Source organism: Diadema antillarum, unplaced genomic scaffold, assembly GCF_040938485.1.
Source record: "Diadema antillarum isolate AM-2024a unplaced genomic scaffold, OU_Dant_1.0 seq00001189_RagTag, whole genome shotgun sequence".
Lineage (NCBI taxonomy): Eukaryota > Metazoa > Echinodermata > Echinoidea > Diadematoida > Diadematidae > Diadema > Diadema antillarum.
Genome location: NW_027271987.1, coordinates 100,358 through 123,983, shown reverse-complemented (window position 1 = coordinate 123,983; position 23,626 = coordinate 100,358). Strand labels below are relative to the sequence as shown.

The 23,626-nt window shown below is 37.5% G+C and overlaps 1 protein-coding gene across 1 annotated transcript in view; it reads left to right on the top strand.

Annotated features, from left to right (window-relative positions):
* The window catches only part of LOC139744575 (E3 ubiquitin-protein ligase PDZRN3-like), a 205,803-nt gene that overhangs the window by 139,956 nt on the left and 42,221 nt on the right, over positions 1 to 23,626 (top strand). The window contains 3 exon segments of the mRNA XM_071655008.1: positions 9,596 to 9,885; positions 10,859 to 11,003; positions 13,353 to 13,445. Coding sequence (XP_071511109.1) covers positions 9,596 to 9,885; positions 10,859 to 11,003; positions 13,353 to 13,445 — 528 coding nt within the window.

Below are 23,626 nucleotides of genomic sequence, written 5' to 3'. Positions count from 1 at the left end.
AAGATGAAGGTACGACAATGCCTTGAAATGAAAGTACAATTTGTGGAGAGATTTTTAACAACATGAGTGCAGTAAAAAGAGAGCAGAAAATCAATTAAGTTTTCATCAAACCATACAAATATGAAGCAAGCTGCTGCTACAATAATGTGGAGGGGGGAAAAATCGAATATTCTGGTTATTTTGGTGTGTGATTTCCTTATGCAACTTACCGAGCGAGCATTTACGCTGGCAAAAAAAAAGAAAGAAAAGAAAAGTGGAATAAAACTACAGTTTCAAGAATCTCCTCTGCTGAGGAGAGTTTGTCAATTCCGGTATTTTGCTCACATACTGGAATATTTGCCTAGCAACAAAAAGCTGGATTGTGCAAACTTCAGCTGTTGCGGTAATGTGTGGAGAAAAAAATTGTTGCCAGTGTAAATGCCTCTGATATTACTGCATGATACTCTTCAATTGTCATGTGAGTGAAATCTCAGGAACTTTACCTTCTCCTGTAAAACATTTTCAGATTATGGTTTACCTTCTTTATGTTTTGATAAGTCACAACTATTTGATTTTGTGGTGTCCGTTTTCACAACAATGTTAACTTTCATGCAAACAGTGAAGGTGTCACGTGTCCAAAATGATTTCATTGTTCTTTTAGACCATTGGACAAAGTGATTGATTCTGGGTTTCATGTGCATCAACTTGCCAAAGGTTTCTCAACAATTTTTCGCCATCTTAATTTCATTCAAGAAGATTAATCTAAAAAATTTCACAAATGCTATGCGAAACGATCTGTGATACGCTGTTAGTGTATCACCTAATAAGGATCACTGGATGACTGTGTGACTTTGATATTTGTTGACAGGTTTGAAAGGCATATGAAAGAGTAATATTAGAGGTTGCACGTCTCCTTCTCAAGAGAATTGCATTCTACCCTTGCCTTGGTAATTCGAGCCAAAATATTGTGAGGGTGTTCTTGCTAAGAAAATAAAGGTGTAAATCTGATGTTTACCTTTCCAAGTCTCCCAGAACCAACTGTGTTGTTCTTCCTGACTGAATACTTGCCAGCGATGGATTAAACTGGTTTGCGGCATCAGGGCCACGAGATGAAAACAAAAGAAGTGCCCTCTCTCTCTCTCCTCCCGAAGTTTTATTCAGTATGAGGATGGCAGTGATCGGACCCGGAGTCTGTTGTTAGTGCCGCATTTATCATAACCTCCGTCATACTCCCATTCCTTGGAATCGGAAACTGGGTCGATACCGGATGGAGCTATTGATGTGCAGGTCTCCTGCATGGTTCCCAATCCGTACAGTTGTCTGCCTTTTCCCTGGATACCAGGATTCAGTTTGATGGCCAAACAGTAACTTGACCCCAAAGGCATACACCAGCACACTTGGTAGCTAGACGTCATGGCACAGACCCCAGCAACATACACAGCCACCAATAACCAATGTAAACCATGTTGCGATATTTTTCACTCAACACACCATAGTATCTGATAAAAACCTTGCTATGTATGGTGTGATTGCACCATAACATACAATCATGATGCCTTGAAAGATATTGGTGCTGGCATTAAATGTAGACAGGTGTTCACATGAGATTTGCTGCATGATACAAACATCAGTATCAATATAACATCATCTGATTTTAAATGGGAGTGGCAACTTGTATGTGCTGTGATGATATTGCAGTTGAGCAAGTCTGTGTGATATTGGAGTTTGTGCAATATTCTTCATTTCAGTGTGGTCTTCAGCTAGATGAGGGATGACAATTATTTTATATCAATTTGCACAAAATGCCACATGGATAAGACTCTTTGCAGTTTTGCCAGTGGAAGTATTATAAATTCAACTCATGGAGGTAAGGACTAGCCCTGCCAGTAGGTATTAATAGTGCTACAAAAAATAGCAAGTTACTGACAGTTAAACAAAATAAAATGCAATAAAACACAAACAAGCATCAAACGGTTTATCATACTTTAATCCCCCTTGATGTAGTTATATCAGTGTTCAACCACAAGTCACGTGGATTTGTACTCATGGAAAACATCTTTGACTGATGGTACACATCAACTCATGGCATCTAGGACTTTGTAAGCTTGTTCAAATGAAGTTGGGATTCCATCGAATGAAACAACCAAGGGGGCCTGATTCAGGAGACTATTGGGAACCCATGGACACCTCAACCAGAAATGCTTTGCACAAAGCCACTTGTATCTATGCATTATTCAGAGAGACTGACCTAGCACTCTGTGGGCCCGCTGCCTTGGAGCTGGGGTCCCTAATGGCCAATTGATACCCCACGCTTTCTGGACTAAGTGGCCATGTCCAGTGTGAGCAGTCTGATTGTGGATGCTATAACCCCAATCTTGGCCACTATCTCCTCCACTGGCTTGGTATCTCACCCCTAACTTTAATTTGGCACCTGTATTGCAAGAAGGCACAAACGGAATTCAAAATGTGATACTTCTTATTTTCTAGGGTAATATTCATCTAATTAGAATTTGACAGGTTTCCTGGTGGTCAGTGGAGCTGTGGTCCAAGGGGTATCTGGTTGCAACCAACGATGGATTCCTGTGTTTGACAATCATGTTAAGGCCTCCGTCCACTTTGGGAGTACCAGTTACTCGGCGGTCACAGAATGAATCATGGAATATGTATTTTAGAAGTATGCAGACAGAGTGGCATGAATCACCGAGGAACGGAGGACCAATGAAAGTGTGTTTTGATGAATCGTGTATTCAAACCACAGGTTTGATGGTTGTTTCTTGGGAAGAAATAAATATTACATAGGGAAGATGGGTGATCTCTTGAATAAATGCTTAAATTAATGCAGATGGAAGTTAAAAGCTGTTGTGTTTTATCAAAAATGAGGAATTATCAGTAGCTTGTAGCTGGCATCGGGTTTGTCAGATGAGATTCCAGGGTCTTTTTCATTTATAGACTATAAGTCTTTTGATTACAAGATTTCAACATTTCATTGTGATGTACATATAAATGAAATGACATCTATGTTCAATCATGTACAGACATTTTGAATAGATGCGTAAAGTACACTTCGCACACATTTGTCTCGGTGACTTATCTTGCTTTGCTGAGGTCATATAATATGACATCATGGTAGCAAACATACATCACAGCTCTCCGTACGACCGACCTATGTTCTCCGCTTCGGTCCTCCGTGCATCTCCCGAAAATGAGTGAGTAAGCCACATTTAAATAGTCGTAATGAGAAGAGTAAACTGGCGCCTGCAGGGAGAAACCCGCAATGCTGTCCAGGGCAGATGTACCATTGTGTGCGACGTTTCGCTTCAGCGAAAAACTTGTCATGTGACATTGGACCAACAATGGCCAAGTGATGCTCCAAGAGGAAATTGCATTCCAGTCGGGATTCAGACAAATCATTAGGAGGTAGTAAATGGGGAAAAAAATCTCAATCATCATGAAATATCTAAAATACATATATGGAAAGTAGTTCAGTGATGAAAATGCAGGAAGAATGGAGGTAGGTGTTGTACTACAGATGATAATTGAAAATATTGATCAGTACTATACTAAAAAAAAAACCTCTGTGTGTGAGTGGAAGTAGAAAGGGGGCTCGGTCACACAGACATCTTGGGATTGGTAGACAAGGTGGGGTGTACTACTGTGGTGACTGGCTGGGGTAATAGATTGATTTCTGGCAGCTCTGAATGCAGTAGAGGTGTGTCTTTTCTTCCCATCTATGGAATTTCCTTGAACAATCTATTTTTAGGCTTGCAAAAGATTTGAACACTCATATCGACCTCAAACTCTGGAAGAATCTTGTGGCTGCGTCCAGCTGGTTTTGCAGGAAGAAAGACACTTTATTCATTTTCACAGAACAGTTTTAGAGATAAGGAGAGGAAGAGATACAAGAATAGCAGTTTATATTGACACAAGCGTATTTGAAAATAGCTGCAGTTGACAGGATTGTTGTGGTTCGGGCATTGTTCCGACACCACATGATTGAGAGAGTGATGATGTCATGACGTCATGGCAACAACATGACAAAAAGATCCATTCCCATCGGTGTGTGTCTCACCCCTACATTGTGGGTTCTGTCCCTTTGTCCAGCATGCCGCTACCAGAGGATTCTGTGAATCAGTCCACTCTTGTTATTAAAGGGAAGCGATAGCAATAAATGAGGCAATTTCCTGTGGATTATGCAGCACAAAAGGCAGTCGGACATATGACTTGGTTGAGCCGCTCTGCAGACACCCTGTGGGCATTTACTTACTGTGAGCAAGGAGGAGATGATGCTGTATTGTACTTTTTCTTTCAATTTGGTCCAGGGAAAACTGTGTCTCAAGGGTTCATTTTCTAGCTTTTGCGCTTTGCCTTCTGAACTTTTCTTAAAAGAGAAATGCAACAAAAGCCAATGTAAACTAGTTTTTTTTTAACTATGTAATGGATAGTGAAAACATGTGTTGTATTGGTTTTGTGCATAATTGATTAGAATAGAAATCTGATATCTGTAAAGTAGTACTCAAAGACAGATAATAATTGTAGGCACTAGTAGGAGACCGTTAAAACTAGAGAATGTGTGGGATCCCAGTTAAGTGGCGGGTGTTCCACTCCAAGGGGGTGTGCATGCGCCGGATTGTCTGATTTGTGGGGAGTTCCGTTCGCTAATCCTTGGCACACACCAAAGCATGTGTCAAATGAGGTAGACTTTGTAATTCAAAGCTAATCTGTCTTCAGCATTCTGCTTGCTCCTCTTGCTTGGCAGTAATTTTTCTTCGCCAGCACTCTTTGGAGAGAAACCCAAGAATGGTATTTTTGTAGAAGGCTGCCATTGAGAAAGGCATGGTATTCCAGCAATGAGGAAGCTTTGCATTTTAGAAGAGTGTTTGCCAAGGATTTCCATCATATGTACTTTCAGAGGTCACTTGGACCATGCAAGCACAGAGATATAAATTCCATTGTTTCATTTTCCCCCCATGATGGGTACGCACAAATATGTATTCTGCCATGGTGCAAAACTTGCTCGAGGTAGCAAAGTTCCATGTTATCATGGACTTTAAATTCAATGTCAAATCAAGCTTGTATTGCTTTTGCAGGTAAAAGGGTGTGTATAGTTCTGGTCGAGGTGAGGATTTAGCTTTTAACGTTTTGCGAGATATTCAGAAACCACTCTATGAGATGTCAAAGAGCATGCAATTCTAAGTGGTATCAAAGTTTATTTGATGAAAATCGTTTTTGAAATGGCTGAGATATCCAAAAACAAATTGAAACAAAGAGATCCTAATAAAAGGCGTGGCCTGTCGCCTTTTATTATTATCGCTTTTTTGGATATCTCAGCCATTTGAAAACCAATTTTCATCAAATAAACGTTGAATCCTTCTTAATATGACATGTTCTTTCATATTTCATAAGAGGTTTCTCATTATCTCACTTAGGAATGTTCAAAACATGAATCCCCACCTCAACCAGTACTGTACAGTCCCTTTAACGTGCCTTGACTGAGTACACTTTTTTTTTCTCTTTTTTCTCCCCTAGAAATTGATACCAACAAATGAATGTAGTTCTTCTTTGATCTGTTCGACACATTTCAAAGATATAAAATTATGTCTCCATGTGACTTAGGAAATATTTCTCTATGAGCAGTTTGAAGACAAATCAGAATTCTTTGTCTTTCAGTATAAAAAAGGGAATTTAAGAGTGATTAACAGCTGACATATATGAGGATCACGTGACCACGACAGTTCTTTTGTTGTTGTTTTTGTTGTTGTTTTTGTCCAGAGAGTACCAGGTAGGAACAAAAGCTTATGATGAAAAGGTCATTGCTCTCTGATTAGATTTATCAAATTTATATTGATTTTTTTTTTTGCTTTTTCATACTATTCAAATGAAATTTGTTGAGTTGAAGATTCTGTAACATTTCAAGTCCAAGCAGAAAAAAGAGTGATTTGACAGTCATAATTTGATTTAAGTAGAATAAAGCATATGATTCTAATGGTTGATTCCTAGAAGTGAAAATCTATTGCAGAGTAAAATTTCACAAGCCCATGACAAAAACACAAATAATGAAAACAATTTCATGCACTTTGCATGTGACTGTGTATGTTGTTAAGAAACATTCAACTCCTCCCTCCTCTCCAGATGAGGATTACACAGCAGGCTGCCAGACACATTGACTCATTACTTTCAGCTCAGCCACATCATTTGCTAGTGGTGCAAAAAGGGTAGAAATGGCAGTGCATTTTTTTTTTTTATTTCAAAGGCAGGAGTGTAAATGATAAGAACATATCATCTCCCTTCTAATACACTCAGCAAATAAAGAAAGTAAACACTTTTTCAAGTTTAGATTTCTCATAGAATATTTGGCTGAAAGCTAATGTATTATATACTATATTGAAGGTAATTCAATTGGCTATCAACCTGGTAGGTCAACAAAAAGACAAACTTTACGCATGAGTGAACACCATTGTTTTCCTCTTCCAGGGCTCAAAATTTGCAATGGTGTCATTCATGCGTATGTGCTCTTCCATAGAACAATAAGAACAAACAACAAATTTCACACAAAAAGAAACATGAATTAAGTTGCAAAAATAAACCTTTGATCTCTATGATATCTTTAAAGCCCAAAAGATCAATGAAGGCTAAAAATAATGGAGGAAAATAAAGCATCTTATGTCAAATCTAGATTAAAATGAAATAAGAGAAGTAAAAATCAACAAAAATAGTAGAAATTTGAGGGCTTTTTTCAAAATTAGGAAATTGTAAATAATGTTTGGTTCTTCAAATGGTCACATGGACTCTTAAATCACTAGATTAAAAGAAATATATAAAGAAATTCTGCTCATTTAATCATCTTTATGTTTATTATTCCCTATGTCATTTGAAGTTTGACTTGACAGAAAATTCTTATTTTTTCCCTTTAGTTTCCCACTTTGTTTTTCTTAGAGGTTATAAAGAGATAAAGAGAACAAAAACGTATTTTTCCTATTTCATTCATGTCTCTCATTGTGTTAAAATGGTCTTTTGTTGTCAATGTTACTGTGGAGGGCATTTGCAAATGAAAGAGAACATGTCAATTTTTGCAATTTTTAATTTTGTGCCTTGGAAGACAAAAAAAACGAATGTGCTCACTCATGCTTAAAGTTTTCTTTTTTGATTAACCTATTAGCTTAAAAGCCAATTAAATTACCTTTTAACATGATATATAATACATTGATTTTCATGAAAACCTTTTATGAAAAATGTGACCTCGAAAAAGTGTTTACTTCCTTTGTTTGCAGAGTGTACAAGGCTGAAAATAGGATGTTAGCACAAAGTAGGAACTCTATGATACCGATATGAAGTGCACGTGTGACATGGTTCAATTGCTTTTGACATACCTTGATCGACTAAAAACAACAAACAAAAAAACAAACACAGTCAAGCTCTAACTTTGTATAGCTCTTCAGGCAGCTACAATTAACAACTGCACTGCAACTAATGGAACATAAAGGGGAAAAAGGTCTTTTCTAATATTTTGCACATCTGCTTACAGCTGGAAGAGAAAAAAAGAAAGAAATTCTTTACCTCTTCTGTTCTACCTGCCCGTGTTTTAATCGGAATGTAAGCAAGTATAACAACATAACTTCATATGGTTAGGAGAATGCAAACATATTACCAGCCAACCTTCATCCCTCTGTTCCCAAGAGAAAGTCTGGCTAGAGCTAATATAAATTGTCCAGATAATCTGTTTAGGAGAGATGATGTATTCCTGTGGTAAGAAACAATGAGTTTTTTTATTATTATTTTCTTTTTTTACCGTAATGCCATCATGAAATATGGATGCAAGTCAAATCCTTCCTCCTTTCATTCTTGGGAGAGGCCAGTCAGATGTGAAATCAATTTCCAAATATTATGAGCACCATATTGTTTTACAGAGTGTACACCTGGGGTTTTCTATCTGTGGGGTAATGATGCGGCAGTAAATTGCAGAAGTCTCATTACGTTTGGTCCAGTGATGTACGATGCCTGTATACTCGTAGTAGGCCATGGAGTGGCTCCAGCGTCCAGCTCTAATTATTGATGGTAGCGTGGCAACAACACAGCCGTCCAAGTTGCATGATTCATGTGCCATTACTTACCCTTTAATGGGCGTATCTCTAATCCAGCTCCGGTGTCATGTTGAAATCCAATATCCCAATCAATAGGTAGACCATGCTTGTAAATGGTGGATTTATGCGGCATTATTACCTCGTAAGTACGAAAGGAGGGGGTTGGGGGTGGTGACTTTTGATGACCAGCAAAAGTTCAAAACAAAAAAAAAATCTGTATCAAATTATCCAGCAATTTATTCAGCAAGATTTAATGTTATTAATGATTTTATATCTTTCTTTTAGTCTTTCTATTAGCTTGCTCTTATTTCATTATGACATTTCTCAGAAATGTAAAATATGCTAGCATGCATCATCCTTTCATGAACTGATTTGTGTTAGATGTCATGTACTTTTTTAAGTACTGAGCATGTATTTTGTTCAAGAAACTTGAGTGCTGAAGTAAAATAGATGTTTTACATGGTTAGAAAGGGAAAGGAAATCAGTTCCTAAGCATTTAGATCCATACATAACCCTTAATGTAGAGGCATCTGATGCATTGAGTTAATGATGTCCTCTAAGATGGAGTTGTAGGGTCAACCATTTGTTGTTGTTGTTGTTGTTGTTGTTCATAAGTAGCATTTGCTTGTATTCTTTTTAATTCATGAATAAGCCTAAAGCTGAGGAATGCCAAAAGTTATCATTGTGATGGCTAGCACATCATCTGTATATTACAGTAGATGACAACAGCAAATACTGAAATGCACTTCCAAAGAGTGCAATCCATGTCAAAAAAAAAAAACATGAGTAAATGATTTATCATAGCACTGTAATGCAGAAGGCTACTTTACCTTTAATATCTCCATGATGTGATTGTTTGACAACTTGACTTGCTGTCGTACAGACATCAGCTGTGATAAACATACACTCTAATGTAGAAATCAATTAAAATCCGACTGTGGAAGTCATTTCATGCTTTGAAGACTCCATTTGCATGACAGTCTTATGATTGCAATTTGTCACAGCTTGCTATCTGTATTTTGAGAATTGAGTAAATTGAGTAAAATGTACCATTGTTGGAAATGTTTTTATCATTAGTAGCAGTGGTAATGATGTAATGTACTTCTAGGGTGACTGGTTTGACTTTATTCTTTGAAGTCTGGCATTAATGTGATTTGCAATGGAATGAATCATGCAGTATGATTGCATGTCACCTTAAGTGGTGTTTTTATTTTCTGTAGCAATTAACTCCAAGGGATATGTCTACTCTCTGGTAGTACATGAAATGTGAGGGAGATGTTGGTGGCTAATACCTTCTCTTCAGCAGTGTGATTGTGTGGTTGACCTGCTTTACAGGGAGTTAAGTGGATGAACTGTGGGTGTGGGTGTGGGTGTGATTCCGGGTGTGATTCCAGCATTCTCTGAGCTCTGTGACATGGTTTAAAGTGCAAAATGTATATGGTTACATATTTTTGTATTGTATGATGTATTACTTTGATTGTTGTAACCATTAGAAGATTGATTATCTACATCCTCTACTGTTTTATGCATCTCTACAGGTTAATGGGAAGGATCTGTCCAAAGCCACACACGAGGAAGCAGTAGAGGCCTTCAAGAATGCCCAGGAACCCATCATCGTCCAGGTTATGAGGCGGTCACCAGGCAGTGCCAAGAATGGTGGCACCTCTCTGCCCAGCCAAGGTGCGGGGGACCCTTCCTTGACCAAGGAGCGAACTGTGTGTAGTGTGGGCACACAGACTGAGATCCAGAGTGAGGACCTACTATGGAAAGTCCTCCAGCGCTGCTCTCTACCTCCCAGCGAGAGCAATGGGGATGACACACTTGAGGGGTAAGACTCGGACGTGGTCTCGTATGAGAAGTGAGATGGAGGGTGGTCATCTCATTTAAACTACTTTCATTTTGCTTTCAGTAGCACCTATCCTCATTTCCAAGTCAGCTCAGAGGCTAGTAACTACAGTCAAACTTGCCAAAATCGAATCTATTTGGACTGAAGAAATAGCTTTGACTTCAAGAAAATTTGACTCATGAGGAATTAAAATCTATAGAATATAAAGAGAAAAGGATTTGAAAAGACCTTCGACTTCGGCGATTGTTCAACTTATGCGAGGTCGACTTACGGCAAGGTTGACTGTAGAGAGAAATGTAGTGGTAGAGAATTTGCATGTCTTAAACTTCTTTACCTCCTCCAGTATAATACATGTATGATGGGTGTGTAACCTTACCACCCTTGAGTATTTTATCTTGCATCCTCTGCACTTGTTTTGTTATTCTCATGACATGCATCATACTCGGTTCACTTGTGACATTCTAAATTTCCTAATATTCTCTTTATAATGAAAAATTACTGTAGCAGTGGTAGTGTAATGTGATAGAAAATGGTAGAAATTGAACGTCAGTTGCCCGAATAAGATTATGGAAGGCAGATTTTTATGTTAAATAGTTTGACAAATTCCCATCATTCTCCATTTCAAGTCATTTCAAGCTTTCGTCAGGAATAAAAAAATGTGTTTGTTTTTTTTCACAAAATGTCCTTGACCATGCAAGTGTAACGAATCCTAATAGAATTTATTAAGGAAACAAAGAGACTGGTGAGAATGATACATTTACCATATTTACATTGACCAGTAATTAATCATATTCTCATTTGTTTTCACTTTCAAATTTAAGCAAGTATAGTCATGTATTGCTTCAATGAAGCTTGAAAACACAGTTAGCCACATGGTAAATCCTGAATATCGTCATTACTATGAGTATGTTTCAACCAATCGAGGATCCCCTGCCTATCTGCCTTGTCTCTCTAGGCTGTGTGAATTGGATCCAGAAGACCCCCTGTCAGTGCTGGACTCCAATCTCCTTCATAAGCTGGAATCCTTAGAGGAGAACCTGGACCTGCCTATTCTGGACACCGAGGACTGTCTAGACCGGGCCTATGAGATGGAGTATGAAGTGAGTATCCGTTATACACGTAATAACATTCAACCAAACTTGATGATGTCACTGCCAGGGAAAAACAATAAACAAAAACAAAAAGCATGTTAAAGGGGAAATGTCTTTAATCTGCTATATTAAAAAATTGAAATATTTATCCATTGAAGACAATGCGTACTGCATTTATTCAGTGGCAGAAGGGACCCTGCATGATAAGACCTACCATGAACCAAAATCAGAAACATTCGTGGCATGAAACTTTTGCAAATTGCCAGTGACATTCAATGCATTGTGTAGACAAGAACTTTCGTGTGTTTGTTTTTTTCCAAAAAAACTTGGCTGTCATGAAACTCACAAAGGTTTCATACTCATGAAAATGTCTGGTTTTACAGTACCTAAAATTCTACATGGGTACTACCTTGACCACTCCTGTGTGGACAAGATGAAACTGTGCAAAAGTGGAAAAAAAGGTAAAGGCTGAGAGTATGAGAAGCAATTTACAGGCTTCAATCTACATAAATTGGTGGACATGACTCTGATTCTGCCCAGATAAGGCTCCCCCCCCCCTTCCTTGGGTCATAATTCAATATGCTGGTAGTAAAGTAGGGCAACTCATCTTCAAAAGGACTATGGTTGTAATTACTCCTCTATGGCCAGCTCCAAATGGATACTCAGCCCCAGATGACTGCTTCAGCCTGTCTAGACTAAGTGCTGCACCATTTAAACAATCAATAGACCATTTTACAGCACACCAGAGTGTCAAGATAGGCAAAGCAAATGGACATATGGTATTTTTGGAAGCCTAGATTATTCAGGAAAATGTCCAGCCAACTTGGACAGTGTTAACGTTTTATTTTCACCTATTGTTGTTAAGGTGGTAATTACGCTTAGTCGTGGAGGAAGACTTCTTTCCTTACAAGCAAAGGGCATTATGTTCAAATACTTTGTCAATTGTAGTGACAAATCAATATCACTGCAGTTGTTTTCCAGGCAGTCTAAAATGGTACACTGATATATGCCATACAGCACATCTAAGTGAGATATATTTTTCATTTATTTGTCATTGTTGTTATCAAATTACATTTTATCTTGTCAATTTAAACCTGTGTGTTTTATCCTGTCATAAGTAACATACATTTTACATAGCAATATTTGCTTTCTTAGATTTACAGTCGTTTTTGTTATGTCATTCTATGAACTATACATAATAAGATTTCAAAAAACAATTATCTCTGGATGGTCGAAGTGTAAAATCTAATCATCTTGATTTGATCTAGAAATGCATGAAATTCCGTGACCAAAGTTACTGTTTTATGAAAGCATGTTGGCCTTTATGTTTCAAAACTTTCTCATCTCATTTTATACCTAAGTTTGAATGAACTTTTTACCATTATATTGAAAGGATATTACAATATTCATCAAGTCAATTTGAACTAGGTTTTAATTTCCTTTTTTAAAGTGGAATATCTCAGAACATAAACAATGCAACAAGATAGTGCAACAAGTTTGGTTTGAAACTATATATACATACATTCAATTTGTTAATTACCTCTAAATGTCATCTTGCAAGCAACCACTGTGTACTCAAAATCACTTGTAATTTTCTTATATTATGTTTTGTGGAAGAAAAGTTGAAAATGAATTGAAATGAATATCACTTGGAGGGAAATACAGTAGTCTGTAATATGACAGAATTTTCTAGCAAAAAACTTGTCCAAAATGCACACCTTTGAATACTGACCAGCATCAATTTGAGGAGATGAAAAGACAACCACAGAGTACTAGGGAAGAGTGGGTCAAGAGGAGATGAAATGTAGAGGAAAGGGTTTGTTTGTTTGTTTGTTGTTGTTTTTTCTTAAGGAGATGCAGAATGGGGCTGGAGGGGAGACTACAGCGTCTCCAAACTTACCACAATTGATGCTGATGTGATATTGCCTCTTAATCTCTCCCACTTTCACGTTTTAGACATCATAAGACATTGATCCCTGGAATGTCAAAGACAGTTAATCCATAGATTTGTGGAAGATCATGAAAATTGTCAATGGTATTAAGTCAAATGCTTCAGAGCTCTGATTGCTTGTGTCTTCTATCTACTTTCAGAGTGATATCCTTCAGTCCCCTGTTAGGGCTTTACTCTACATGATCAACTCCTTTGAGATCATTATTTTCACATTTCACAAAAGTTATAAATTCATTTTGAACCATTTCATTCACGATTGTATCAGGGAAGATCAGAAATGGAAAATATAGCCTTAAAATCATGCCTATCTTCTTACCACCTTAATTCAGTCTTCAATATCATGTCACTTGGTTCTGTGGATCATTATTATCTATCATCATATCCCACAAAATTCTTCCCCTCTGCAGGATATTGTGTTAAAGAGAACCAATGCAGAAGACAAGCTAGGCCTGACCCTTTGCTACGGCTCTGAGGAAGACTCTGGGATCTTCATCAGTGAGGTGAGTTTATTCACTCGGCGGCGGCTGTGACGTGGAGAGAAGATTTCAGTCTTTAGGCAAAAGACTCTATCAGGCGGGGTAAAATGTGTTTATCAGACTTCCAATCAAAGTGGTTGTTTGTTGCTTTTTTTTTTAATTTGGAGAGAGAAATAGAGAGGAAGAGTAATAGAGAGATTGACTATGTTTGTGTGTGTGTGTATGTGTGTGTGTGTTATGAAAGTTATCATATTAAAATGTGTTCATTTCAGTCTATCTTTACGCCATATATTTAGCAAGTCTAAATTTTTTTGCAAATTGGGACTTCCCAATAATTTTGTGAGTGGTTGAATTTGCGACCGTTAAGACAGCACTGAATAGAGAAATGTATGCATGCATGTTACATTCATGCCGGGGATCAGAGGTAATATTTTCGTGTGTTTTTAAATTCACAAATAGTACTGGACTTGCAAAATTTGCGAAAATAAAAACATCACAAAATATTCGACATATAGATACAGTAGTTTCCCTCACAAACCCAATGACTGACTGGGAAGTTGGAAAACACCCCTCAAGTCTTTTTTTAATGACACATTAAAGCTCAAATTGGTGGAATAATTCAATTTCAGCAATTATGACTATATGTACTGCAAATTTTGTACACCAAATATGTACCCTCATTATCAGTTTTAAACACTGATAACACATTAACAAGAGCAAGTAGCAAACTACGTAGTAATGTCAAATTTTAAGCTGTTTTTCCCGCAATCATGACACAGCTTGTTATGATACAAAGGGAAAAAAAGTGTGTACCATTTCTCCAGTGACTGCATGAGATGCTGAACTACAGCAAAGGAGAGGGATAGAAAAGTACAAGAGGATGTAGCCTCAGCACTCTTGACTTGCCTCCTCTGTTTAATTAGGGTGGGGAAAGGCAAAGGTGTCAAGTTAATCAAACAAAATGCAATCTTTCCTGATTAGTATTCCAGTCAAAGAGACTCAGAGTGCTTTTTTGGATGTGCTCATTTGTACAGAATACTCTCCACACAACCCTTGCCATTTTCTCCCATCAACACTGTGTCGCCATCCAGTCACCTTTGGCCGTGTTCAGGCTATGCACTGCAGAGCAATGGAAAGAGATGTGTGTTTTGTACAGAGAGCGATGATGCTATATGTCATGAATGGTATAAATGTTAACATATCATGGCACCAGTGATGAAGCTAATTGGTTTCATTCAAGGATGATTCACATTTTAATCTGTGGACCACCTGTTCTACATCTAATACGTCCTTGATTTATGGGTTGTGTCTTCTGTAAGACATCAGGCCACCACAGGATTGAGCATGATCAAAGCAAGTTGTACATGCTGTACATCTAATCACCTTTAGTATATGACTACACTGTTTACATGAACAATTATTGTACCAAGCTCCATTCATTTAGTTCCTGCATCATGTATTCATTTTGGTTATTCTTTCTCTGGCAAAGTATTGTTATTGTTATCCTATTATTTTCATCATCTTAAACACCATAGTCATTAATTAAGCCCTGCTTTTGCTTCTTACCCAAATTATGAGTCTAGAGTAAAATTATCAATTTCCATATGTTTGATATCAGAAAAGCATATGTGACCGTGCATCACAAAATGAACAAAAAGTCGCACACACTGATTTTGTGTGTGGACTGAAAATAGGTGAAATGGGTCAGCCTAGCCAATCTTGACTTTTTCATATTTGCTGAAAGAACAAGTCTTCTTCTGCATTATGCTAAAATTTGGGATCATAAAACGGGCAGGAAAGTGTTTTTTTAGCAGTTTATCTCGAACATGTTTTGGTAGAATAGTGTGATTAGGTGTGTCTTTGGAGTCCCTTTTTCATTTCTTAAAAACCTTGTACACGCTCTTCACTTTCAACTCTAATAACTTTTGAAAGGATGATGCTACTGCTTTGAAATTTGACATTAATTAGTGACAGAATGTGTTAATAAGGCATGCTCATTTCAGTGTAATATAATGATTCCTTCATTGTTACTCCAGTGGTTTACATCATGTTTTTGTCCCATTCATCGCACAGCCAGCACGGCTTGGTAAAGATTAAGCGCTTGAATAGACCCTGCACTTCAGAGCCTTTTTTTCTCAGTTCACACTTTTCCTGGGTGTGTACTTTCTTTCCAATATTTAGATAGGTTAGGAAAGTCCATTTAATTTGAGTTACACATCATTTTAAAGCTTAAAGTCTGCTCTTTCGGAATATGCTCTTAACTAAAATTTCATGCCTGGCGACTTTATGTTTGTCTTGTGATGCAGACTCACATATTATCAAATTAGCTTAAATATCAAAGCAGAAGGGAAAAATATGGAAAGTCAACCTTTTATGATTTAAGACCATGGAGTGATCTTTCAGTAACATTGTGATGAGAAAGAGATAAGTATCTAGGCTCTTCTATCTTTTTGGTATGGAATTAAATACAGCAAGATAGTCACTACATTAGTAAACATTGCACTGTGATATCTCCTGTTCCCTTGCTAAGCTGGTAAATGGCAGCGACTGTGATATGTGTCTGCTCGCTTTCAAAAAGTATTTCATATTCAAATAATTAGTGTAAGTGTCACACACATACTACGATACACTATATCACAAATCTTATTTCATTCACACGACTGTATTGCTATGGTATGCCTTGCTCAAAGCCCATAGAGCATGCTGCAAAGAGGGGTGTGATGGTAGCACCATGTGTTTTACTCCTTCAGGGAGAATCATTCTCCACTGGAATGAATAAAAGATGGCTGCCAATCCCCTCTAGTCATCCCCTCATCCATCCTGGTCATGCACTTTCTTTGTCTGTTCTTCTTGCTGTGACTCTACCCCTATTACACTGTCTCTGCTTTTCCTACAAGGAAGCTATCAAGCTAATGGTAAATAATAATCATTTCCTGCCAAGGGTAGTAGCTGTTGGTAAATAACATTTATTTATAGCCAAGGGTAATAAACATTGCTTCAAAAAGTCTCAGAGTCTACTACCAAAGTATACTTGTATCAGCTATAGAGCTCTCCTGGTAAATAAATATTGCACATCGTTCGCATCACATCAAAACAGTAACAAAATTGCATGTGTCATTTCTTGTTGCCAGTGTAAGAGATGTCTTTCAGCATTCAAAGAAAATCAAAGAGAATTTAGATATAAAGTAATTTCCAAGAAACTAATCTGCAACTTGTAGGTGGTATTGTTGATGTGTTGTTTTAGGGAGCCTTGTTTTTAGAAAATGACATAATACAGCGTATATGTTCTTCTCTTCCTATATACCAAGTAAGTAACATTGCTGCCTAGCTTACTTTTTTTTTTTTCCAAATCAGCTGTGATATTGCATAAGTGATTACTGAGGGACCTTTTTTTAAAAGGCCAGTGTTGGTCATCATGCATCCATATAGGGGATATTTTTGTAGGGCATTTTTTTTTTTACCTCTACTTATGAGTATAAAGTCGTCGGCATTTTCACGAACCGACGCTATTTCGTTTTTGAGCGAAAATGCAGTTCTGAGAAAATCGCGTTTAAAGATCTCACAAGTTTTAGACAACGTTATCAATGACTTTTCCTGTCTTGTGTGTGAAAATTTTGACAGGGTGATGAGAGTGGAAGTTGTTCTTCATATCCATAGTGTAATTTTAGTGTGAATTCAAAAAATCTACGAGATTTCTGTCTTCAAACTCACTGCGTCGGTTCGTAAATCCATCGTTTCTTGCGTGCACCATAGGCTATGTACTTAAGCGCGGGTCTCACGAACCGACGTAAGTTGTATTACGCCGGTTCGTGAGACCCGCGCTGTAGGGCCTGTACAATAGGTAACGTGCAATACGCGTGTATTTACGAACCGTCGCTATTTCATTTTCGTATGTGTTTACATACAAATACTATTGGGGCTATACCTGCTTATCAACAATAACCTTATTAATTGAAATTAATTGTCATGTTATGATTGTTGTGATGATTACAATACATTTAGTGATAATTAAGATGATAATACAAGCCAGTTTCTCTTAATTGTTCTAAAAAGAGTGTTATTGTTTTCATCTTCATTTAGTACACGCATGTATTGTTATTATAGCTGTGGTTGATCGTTCCAAAGATTTCTTTGCCCCCCCTTTTTTGTGGATATATTATTTAACACTTTTGCACGTGGACATCTATCATTTGGTAATACGTGTACTCGATATACTGTGTTTCATATTTATTTACTTTTTACTGTTTTTTTAAAAACTTTTTTAAATTACTTTTTTATTTTTTCACATTACGTGTATTTTTAATTCAAATTCAGTTCACTTCTTTCATAATGATTATGAATGTTTGTTCTAAGATGAAGGATACCGCTAAATCTTGGGAAAAAGACGTGCCAGTCAGTAATAATTACTTGTATTTACTCATCTTTCATACTCATGCATGCACTCTGTTATTTCTTTCTCTGAAATAATTTCTTTATTTCTTATTATTCCACATATTTGTGACATTTACTTTGTCACAATTTTTATCAGTGTCATTATTGTCATTTGGCTCGCATGCGAATTCACTCATAATTCCTTATTTTCCATCTTTCTCTTTCCTGCTCAACAGATTCTATGATAGCTGCACCTGATCATATAAAAACATAAAACTCATCCTGCATGCACTCTTCGAAACTGATAAACTCCTAAAAATACATAAATATCAACACTATCAGAATTTCAAGCTTCATTTTAAATATTTAATAATGGTCATGTTTAATTATGCCTTTTGCAGCAATATATTGAAGAGGTACATTATGTAATCGAAGAAACATAGGTCCTCAATAAAATATCAAATTTGAATTATTCAGAGATGAGTAATGACAATGGGAAGGATAACAATTGTGGAAGAGCTCCATAAATCAATACATATCTAATGGCAAATGGAGATGGAATCAAGATTCAAGAATATGTGTAATTCAAGTTCATTATTATGTCAGTTCTTGTGTGTTAACAAAAAGAGGAACACAGTTCGAACATGCACACCAAATCTTACATCGTACATTTACATCTATAGAGTGCGGACGGAACATATACAAGAGAAAGAATAACATTCTCAAATCAATATATCAAGCATAACTATGTATATGAACACAAAAAGATGTTGCTGCGTATGCATGAAGCTTGAGAGTGCTGCAACACCCATATGCTCAGATAAAAACTTGATGTATATCATACAAAAGAAAAGAGGTACTGCATGTACATGTAGTTACACTATTCACAGGACAGTAGAGAAAAAGCACGAGAGAGAGAAGGAAATGGATGTCTAAAATAGGTCGATGTAAGGAGTGCCAAGCCAATTAAGTCTCTAATAGAAGTCATACATATATAAGGAAACAAATTAATCACAACATAAATGATCGTGCTCATGTTAACCAATAATCAGCATCTAAAAATGTGTGTAGAAAGCCCATAATATCAGCCTTTCGCCCCGTAGGCTTGTTACATATGAGAAAAGAGAAATTTTGGCCGACCCCCCCTCCCTGTGAATCCTTGATCCACCAGTACTACATGTATAAACACATTCTGAGAATGTGTTTTAGTACATGTACTAGCAAATTCACCAGAGGGGTGGGGAAATTCGGCCAAAATTGTGTGTGGCTAAAATAATTAAAAAGAAAGGTCATCAGCAAAACTACGGGGTGGATGCAGACGAATTTTCATGTGATGACTAAAAAAAATGCAGCTAAAGGAAAAAAAAAAGACGGCGGAGAGGGGCCAAGGCTAATTTGACTCCCCTCCCCCCCCCCACCAAAAAACAAACAAACAAACAATCACCACTGTTTTACAGCACCTTTAAAGGACTCTTAATTTTTTGTTTGTTAAAAACAAACGTCTCGAAGTAAAGAATTCCATATTGTAGGCAAAATGTAGACCGATACAGTGTATAAAGTGTACATCCCAAGCTATTAAAGAAAAAAAAACAGATTATGAATATCATTTAAATTAAGAATTTCAGTGTGTTTAATCATCTTTAGTTGAGTTGCAAATGACATGTACATATTTAATAAGAGCAGTAAACTTCGAAGCCCCCCCCCCCCAAGCCCTTCTATACTTAATTATTCATGTGTAAAGGTAGCGCCAGGGCACTTCGGTGGTCTAGTGGTTATGACGCTGGTCTAGTAATCCAGAGGTCGTGGGTTCGAATCCTGCTTGGGCTGCCTGTGATTTTTTTTTTTTTCACAGCAGCCTACAAACTGCACACTGCAGTTGCGTGCGTTACTACGGATGGAGACAAATGAATAATCTATTATTTTAATATACAATGTTTGACATCCTTATTGCAATCACTTTCTTTAATTGTAAATTTAGAGACATAATGAATTATTATTAAAAGAAATCATATTTCTGTATTTTGTTGTGAGTTTGCATGGGAACATACACGTATCATAATTTACAATTTTAGTTAAATAAAGAACATCTTATAACAGAACTGTCTAGTGATGGTTGAATAATTATGTCAATTTGTTATAAGTCCTATCAGTTACATGGAGTGCATGTTCCCATGTTTATAAGAATCACACGTGACACATTCAAAGTGGGTTGAAGACAACAAAATAATAAATAAAAGAATAAAGGAGAATAGAACTTAATCTGATTACAGCATCATCTAAATATTGCCAATGTGCACTTAGAAATCTATCAAGATTTATCACAAGGTTATGATTACCACACAAAACCTTCAAGATTTATTATCATGAAATACATACCAATGAACACTTAAAAAAATCTAACATTCCATATCCACATGAAGCTTTCCTTGATATAAATGTCTCTCTGTAGTGTTATTAAAGTGTAGCAAAATTGTAATTACGACATCACAGAATGGAATGCATTGTTTTCACCTTCAATCTTAGGATCTCCTTTCATGTTTCCACTTTACAATCACATTTCACTATAGATATACCGTCCTTATGTTGTCGCCCTTCATCCCAATTTCTCCCTTCTATCCTATCTGTAGATTGTCTTCTTTCCTAAGCCATTGTATTCACATTCCTTGATGAAACAGTCCAGCTCTTCGCTACTGCATGGCATCAGTCATCTGAAAGAAAAGACAGAAATTAAGAACTTTCGATTAAAATCAAACATCATGATACAAGATACAACTGTCATTTTGAGAAAAAGAAATCAGCCAACTAAACTGTAGTTGAAATTATTTTGCTCTATTTATATTAAACATAAAACAAAACGGTATACAGGATCAAAGAATGTCAAAAAAATACTGCTGTTCGTCTTTGATGCATATTCAAATTGTCTCGCCTTTTACATATTTTAATGATGCAAGATCTTATGTATGCTGGCCTCAGATTTCTAGGTACCGGTAGCACTAGATCCTATCCAGTCAGCTAACCGCCGTACACACAATGCACAACAAGAATAAAATTGCAGACAGTCGAGTCGAACGTTGCACTCTTGTCTTTATTGAATTCTCCTTCTTGCTGTGCATGCGCAAGCCCAAGTGCGTGTGCGCATGTTTGTGATGAACGAACGGTAAAACTGCAAATTAAACAATGAATGATACACTGTATGAATATATCAAACATACATTTCTTTGAATCACAATCAATCGGATGTATATGGATATAATGCTCCATTAACACACAAAAAGGTTTGCTTCTTCTGAACAAACAATAGTACACTGTCTTGTACTGCATCATTATACATAGGGCCTACACATTTTGTATCCATGCATGCATTCACTACACATCATGAAATGGCAGCTTTGGAATGTAATTATCCATCCACTGTTACACTATAGCAATGTTAATTATACACCTTGTACACTGTTGCAATATCCATTTTCTGTTGCAATATCAACAAGAAAAATATTGTTTAAAGGCTGTAATATACATGTAAAGACCCTATACCAAACTTACAGACTTGTGATCTTCCAAGCCTAGAAGCTTAACCCTTCTGGACGCATTCCGTTGCGATCCTGTCCCAAGCTGTGAAATAATACAGTAAGTTGCAAAGGATTAATTGTATGGAAAGTGCAAAATAACTTACATCACACATTATATGCCTACATGTGTGGCACTACGCTTGCCTTCATACATTTACGCAAGGTAAATCGTACTTTCTCTTAAGCTAGAGCTGCTTAAGATGCCTTAATAACGTACACTTCATATCACATAAATATGTGACAATATTTCAGCCTGTACGCTACCATAGACATCAAACCACATATTTATGAATGAATACGTAAAGCACGTACACTGTATCTCAAAACACAAAAGACAGTCTTTTTATACTGACATCTCAAGGCATTATTTAAACTGGAACTGTCCACACAGCAAAATTATCACTAGCGGTTAATCTTCATCGTTACCGATATCGAATCCAACCTCGTATCTACTTTTAAATCTTCACCTGGAAATCTTACTCAACAAACTGAGTTGCTCAACTGTATGAATCAAACTCTATCTTTACAAAAGTTGTGAATTAATTCTGAATGTATTACCACCATATAAACCGAGTTCTGAATACTGCTCTACAGACTACACATCATATCAGCTCACGGCCAAGTGATAACACAAAGAGCCAATGCGAATCTACGACGCTACAACTACAGTAACTCTACACGCAACGTACAATGCACAATGCGAAGCTGTCAATCCTACGCTATATCAATATGCACCGTACATAACCTACACTAGCGTCACTTACGCTAGACCGTTCATGATATCCGGACACGCAAAAAGCATTGAGATTCTCTTTTATCAAGAACTGTGAACAACGTAATCATTGTAAACTTACGCAGAACCATCAGAGGAAGAACTTCCACCCGGAATTCTGTGACTATCGTGAGATAATCTTTCACATTTTCTGCATTTTGGCTAGACTCACGAACGAGCAAACCGTCGGTTCGTGCGCCATCTTTCTAGCCCATTATGGAAGGCCGAAAATCACACTACTATACGCGCGCGCGCATACATTTAACACACAATCATCGCTATGTTTGATGCGCTAACACTAGCCTACGTATGAGAAGCCGAAATTGCAAAAACAAATTCAGCGCGAACAGCACACTCCCCTCCCCAACGTCCGATGGACGTTAAAACTTTCAGAACTTAAAATGTTACCTAGGATGTCCACAGCACATCCACTATTGATCGAATACAAATACACATAACTTATGGTACATGTCACATGCGAAATGTAAACTCTAAAACTGAACAATTGTCAACAAGTGGCCTTCATACTGACCATGAACAGGCGTTTACTCCGCCTCAAGCAACAAAATCAACTCCTGGATTGGCCTACAATAGGTTTTTCCAGTTGCAGGCAGACGGACTTCAACTTGACGGACTAAACCATCATCTCCAGAACCAACACTCTCAACGATCCCAAGAAGCCACTGGTTTCGTTTGACCTCCCTGTCTCTCAACAGGACTATGTCACCCTTCATGACATTCCTCTCCGTACTTGTCCATTTGCGCCTCTGCTGAAGGCTTTGCAAGTAGCGGAGTCTCCATTGTTTCCAAAACCTGTCGGCCAGGATTTGGACGCGTTTCCACTGAGCAGTGTACATGTTACGCTTGCAATTCTCGACAAGCACCTCTTCAATGCTCCCATGTTTCTGAGTCAAGAGCACCGAAGGTGAGAGGAAAGATGTGTCCTCTGGATCAGAACTCAGTGGAACAAGAGGTCTAGCATTCACGATGGCCATAGCTTCCATCATGAATGTGACCAAAGTCTCATGGGTGAAACTTTTCTCTCTAGTCTCGAGCAGAATGCCATTGAGAATTCTCTTGAATAGTCCTACCATTCTTTCCCAGGCTCCTCCCATGTGTGGGGCATGGGGTGGATTTAGCTTCCACTCTGTGTTGTTCCTCTCAAGAAAGGTGCGAAACACCTTGTCGTTCAAAACTCCCACAAAATTTGATCCTCTATCGGACCAAAAGGTTTCCACTTTGCCTCGCACAGCCATGAATCGCCGCAGTGCATTGATACATGACGAAGTGCTCAGTTCCTCAAGAACTTCGATATGAAGAGCTCTGGAGGTCAAGCAGGAGAATATCATTCCCCATCTCTTGCTTTTCGCAGCACCTCCTCTGGTCTTCCTGGTGACTACTTCCCATGGTCCGAAGCAATCTACACCAACCTGGGAAAAGGTAGGTCCGATCTTCAGACGCTCTTGAGGGAGGTCAGCCATGCGTTGGAGCAC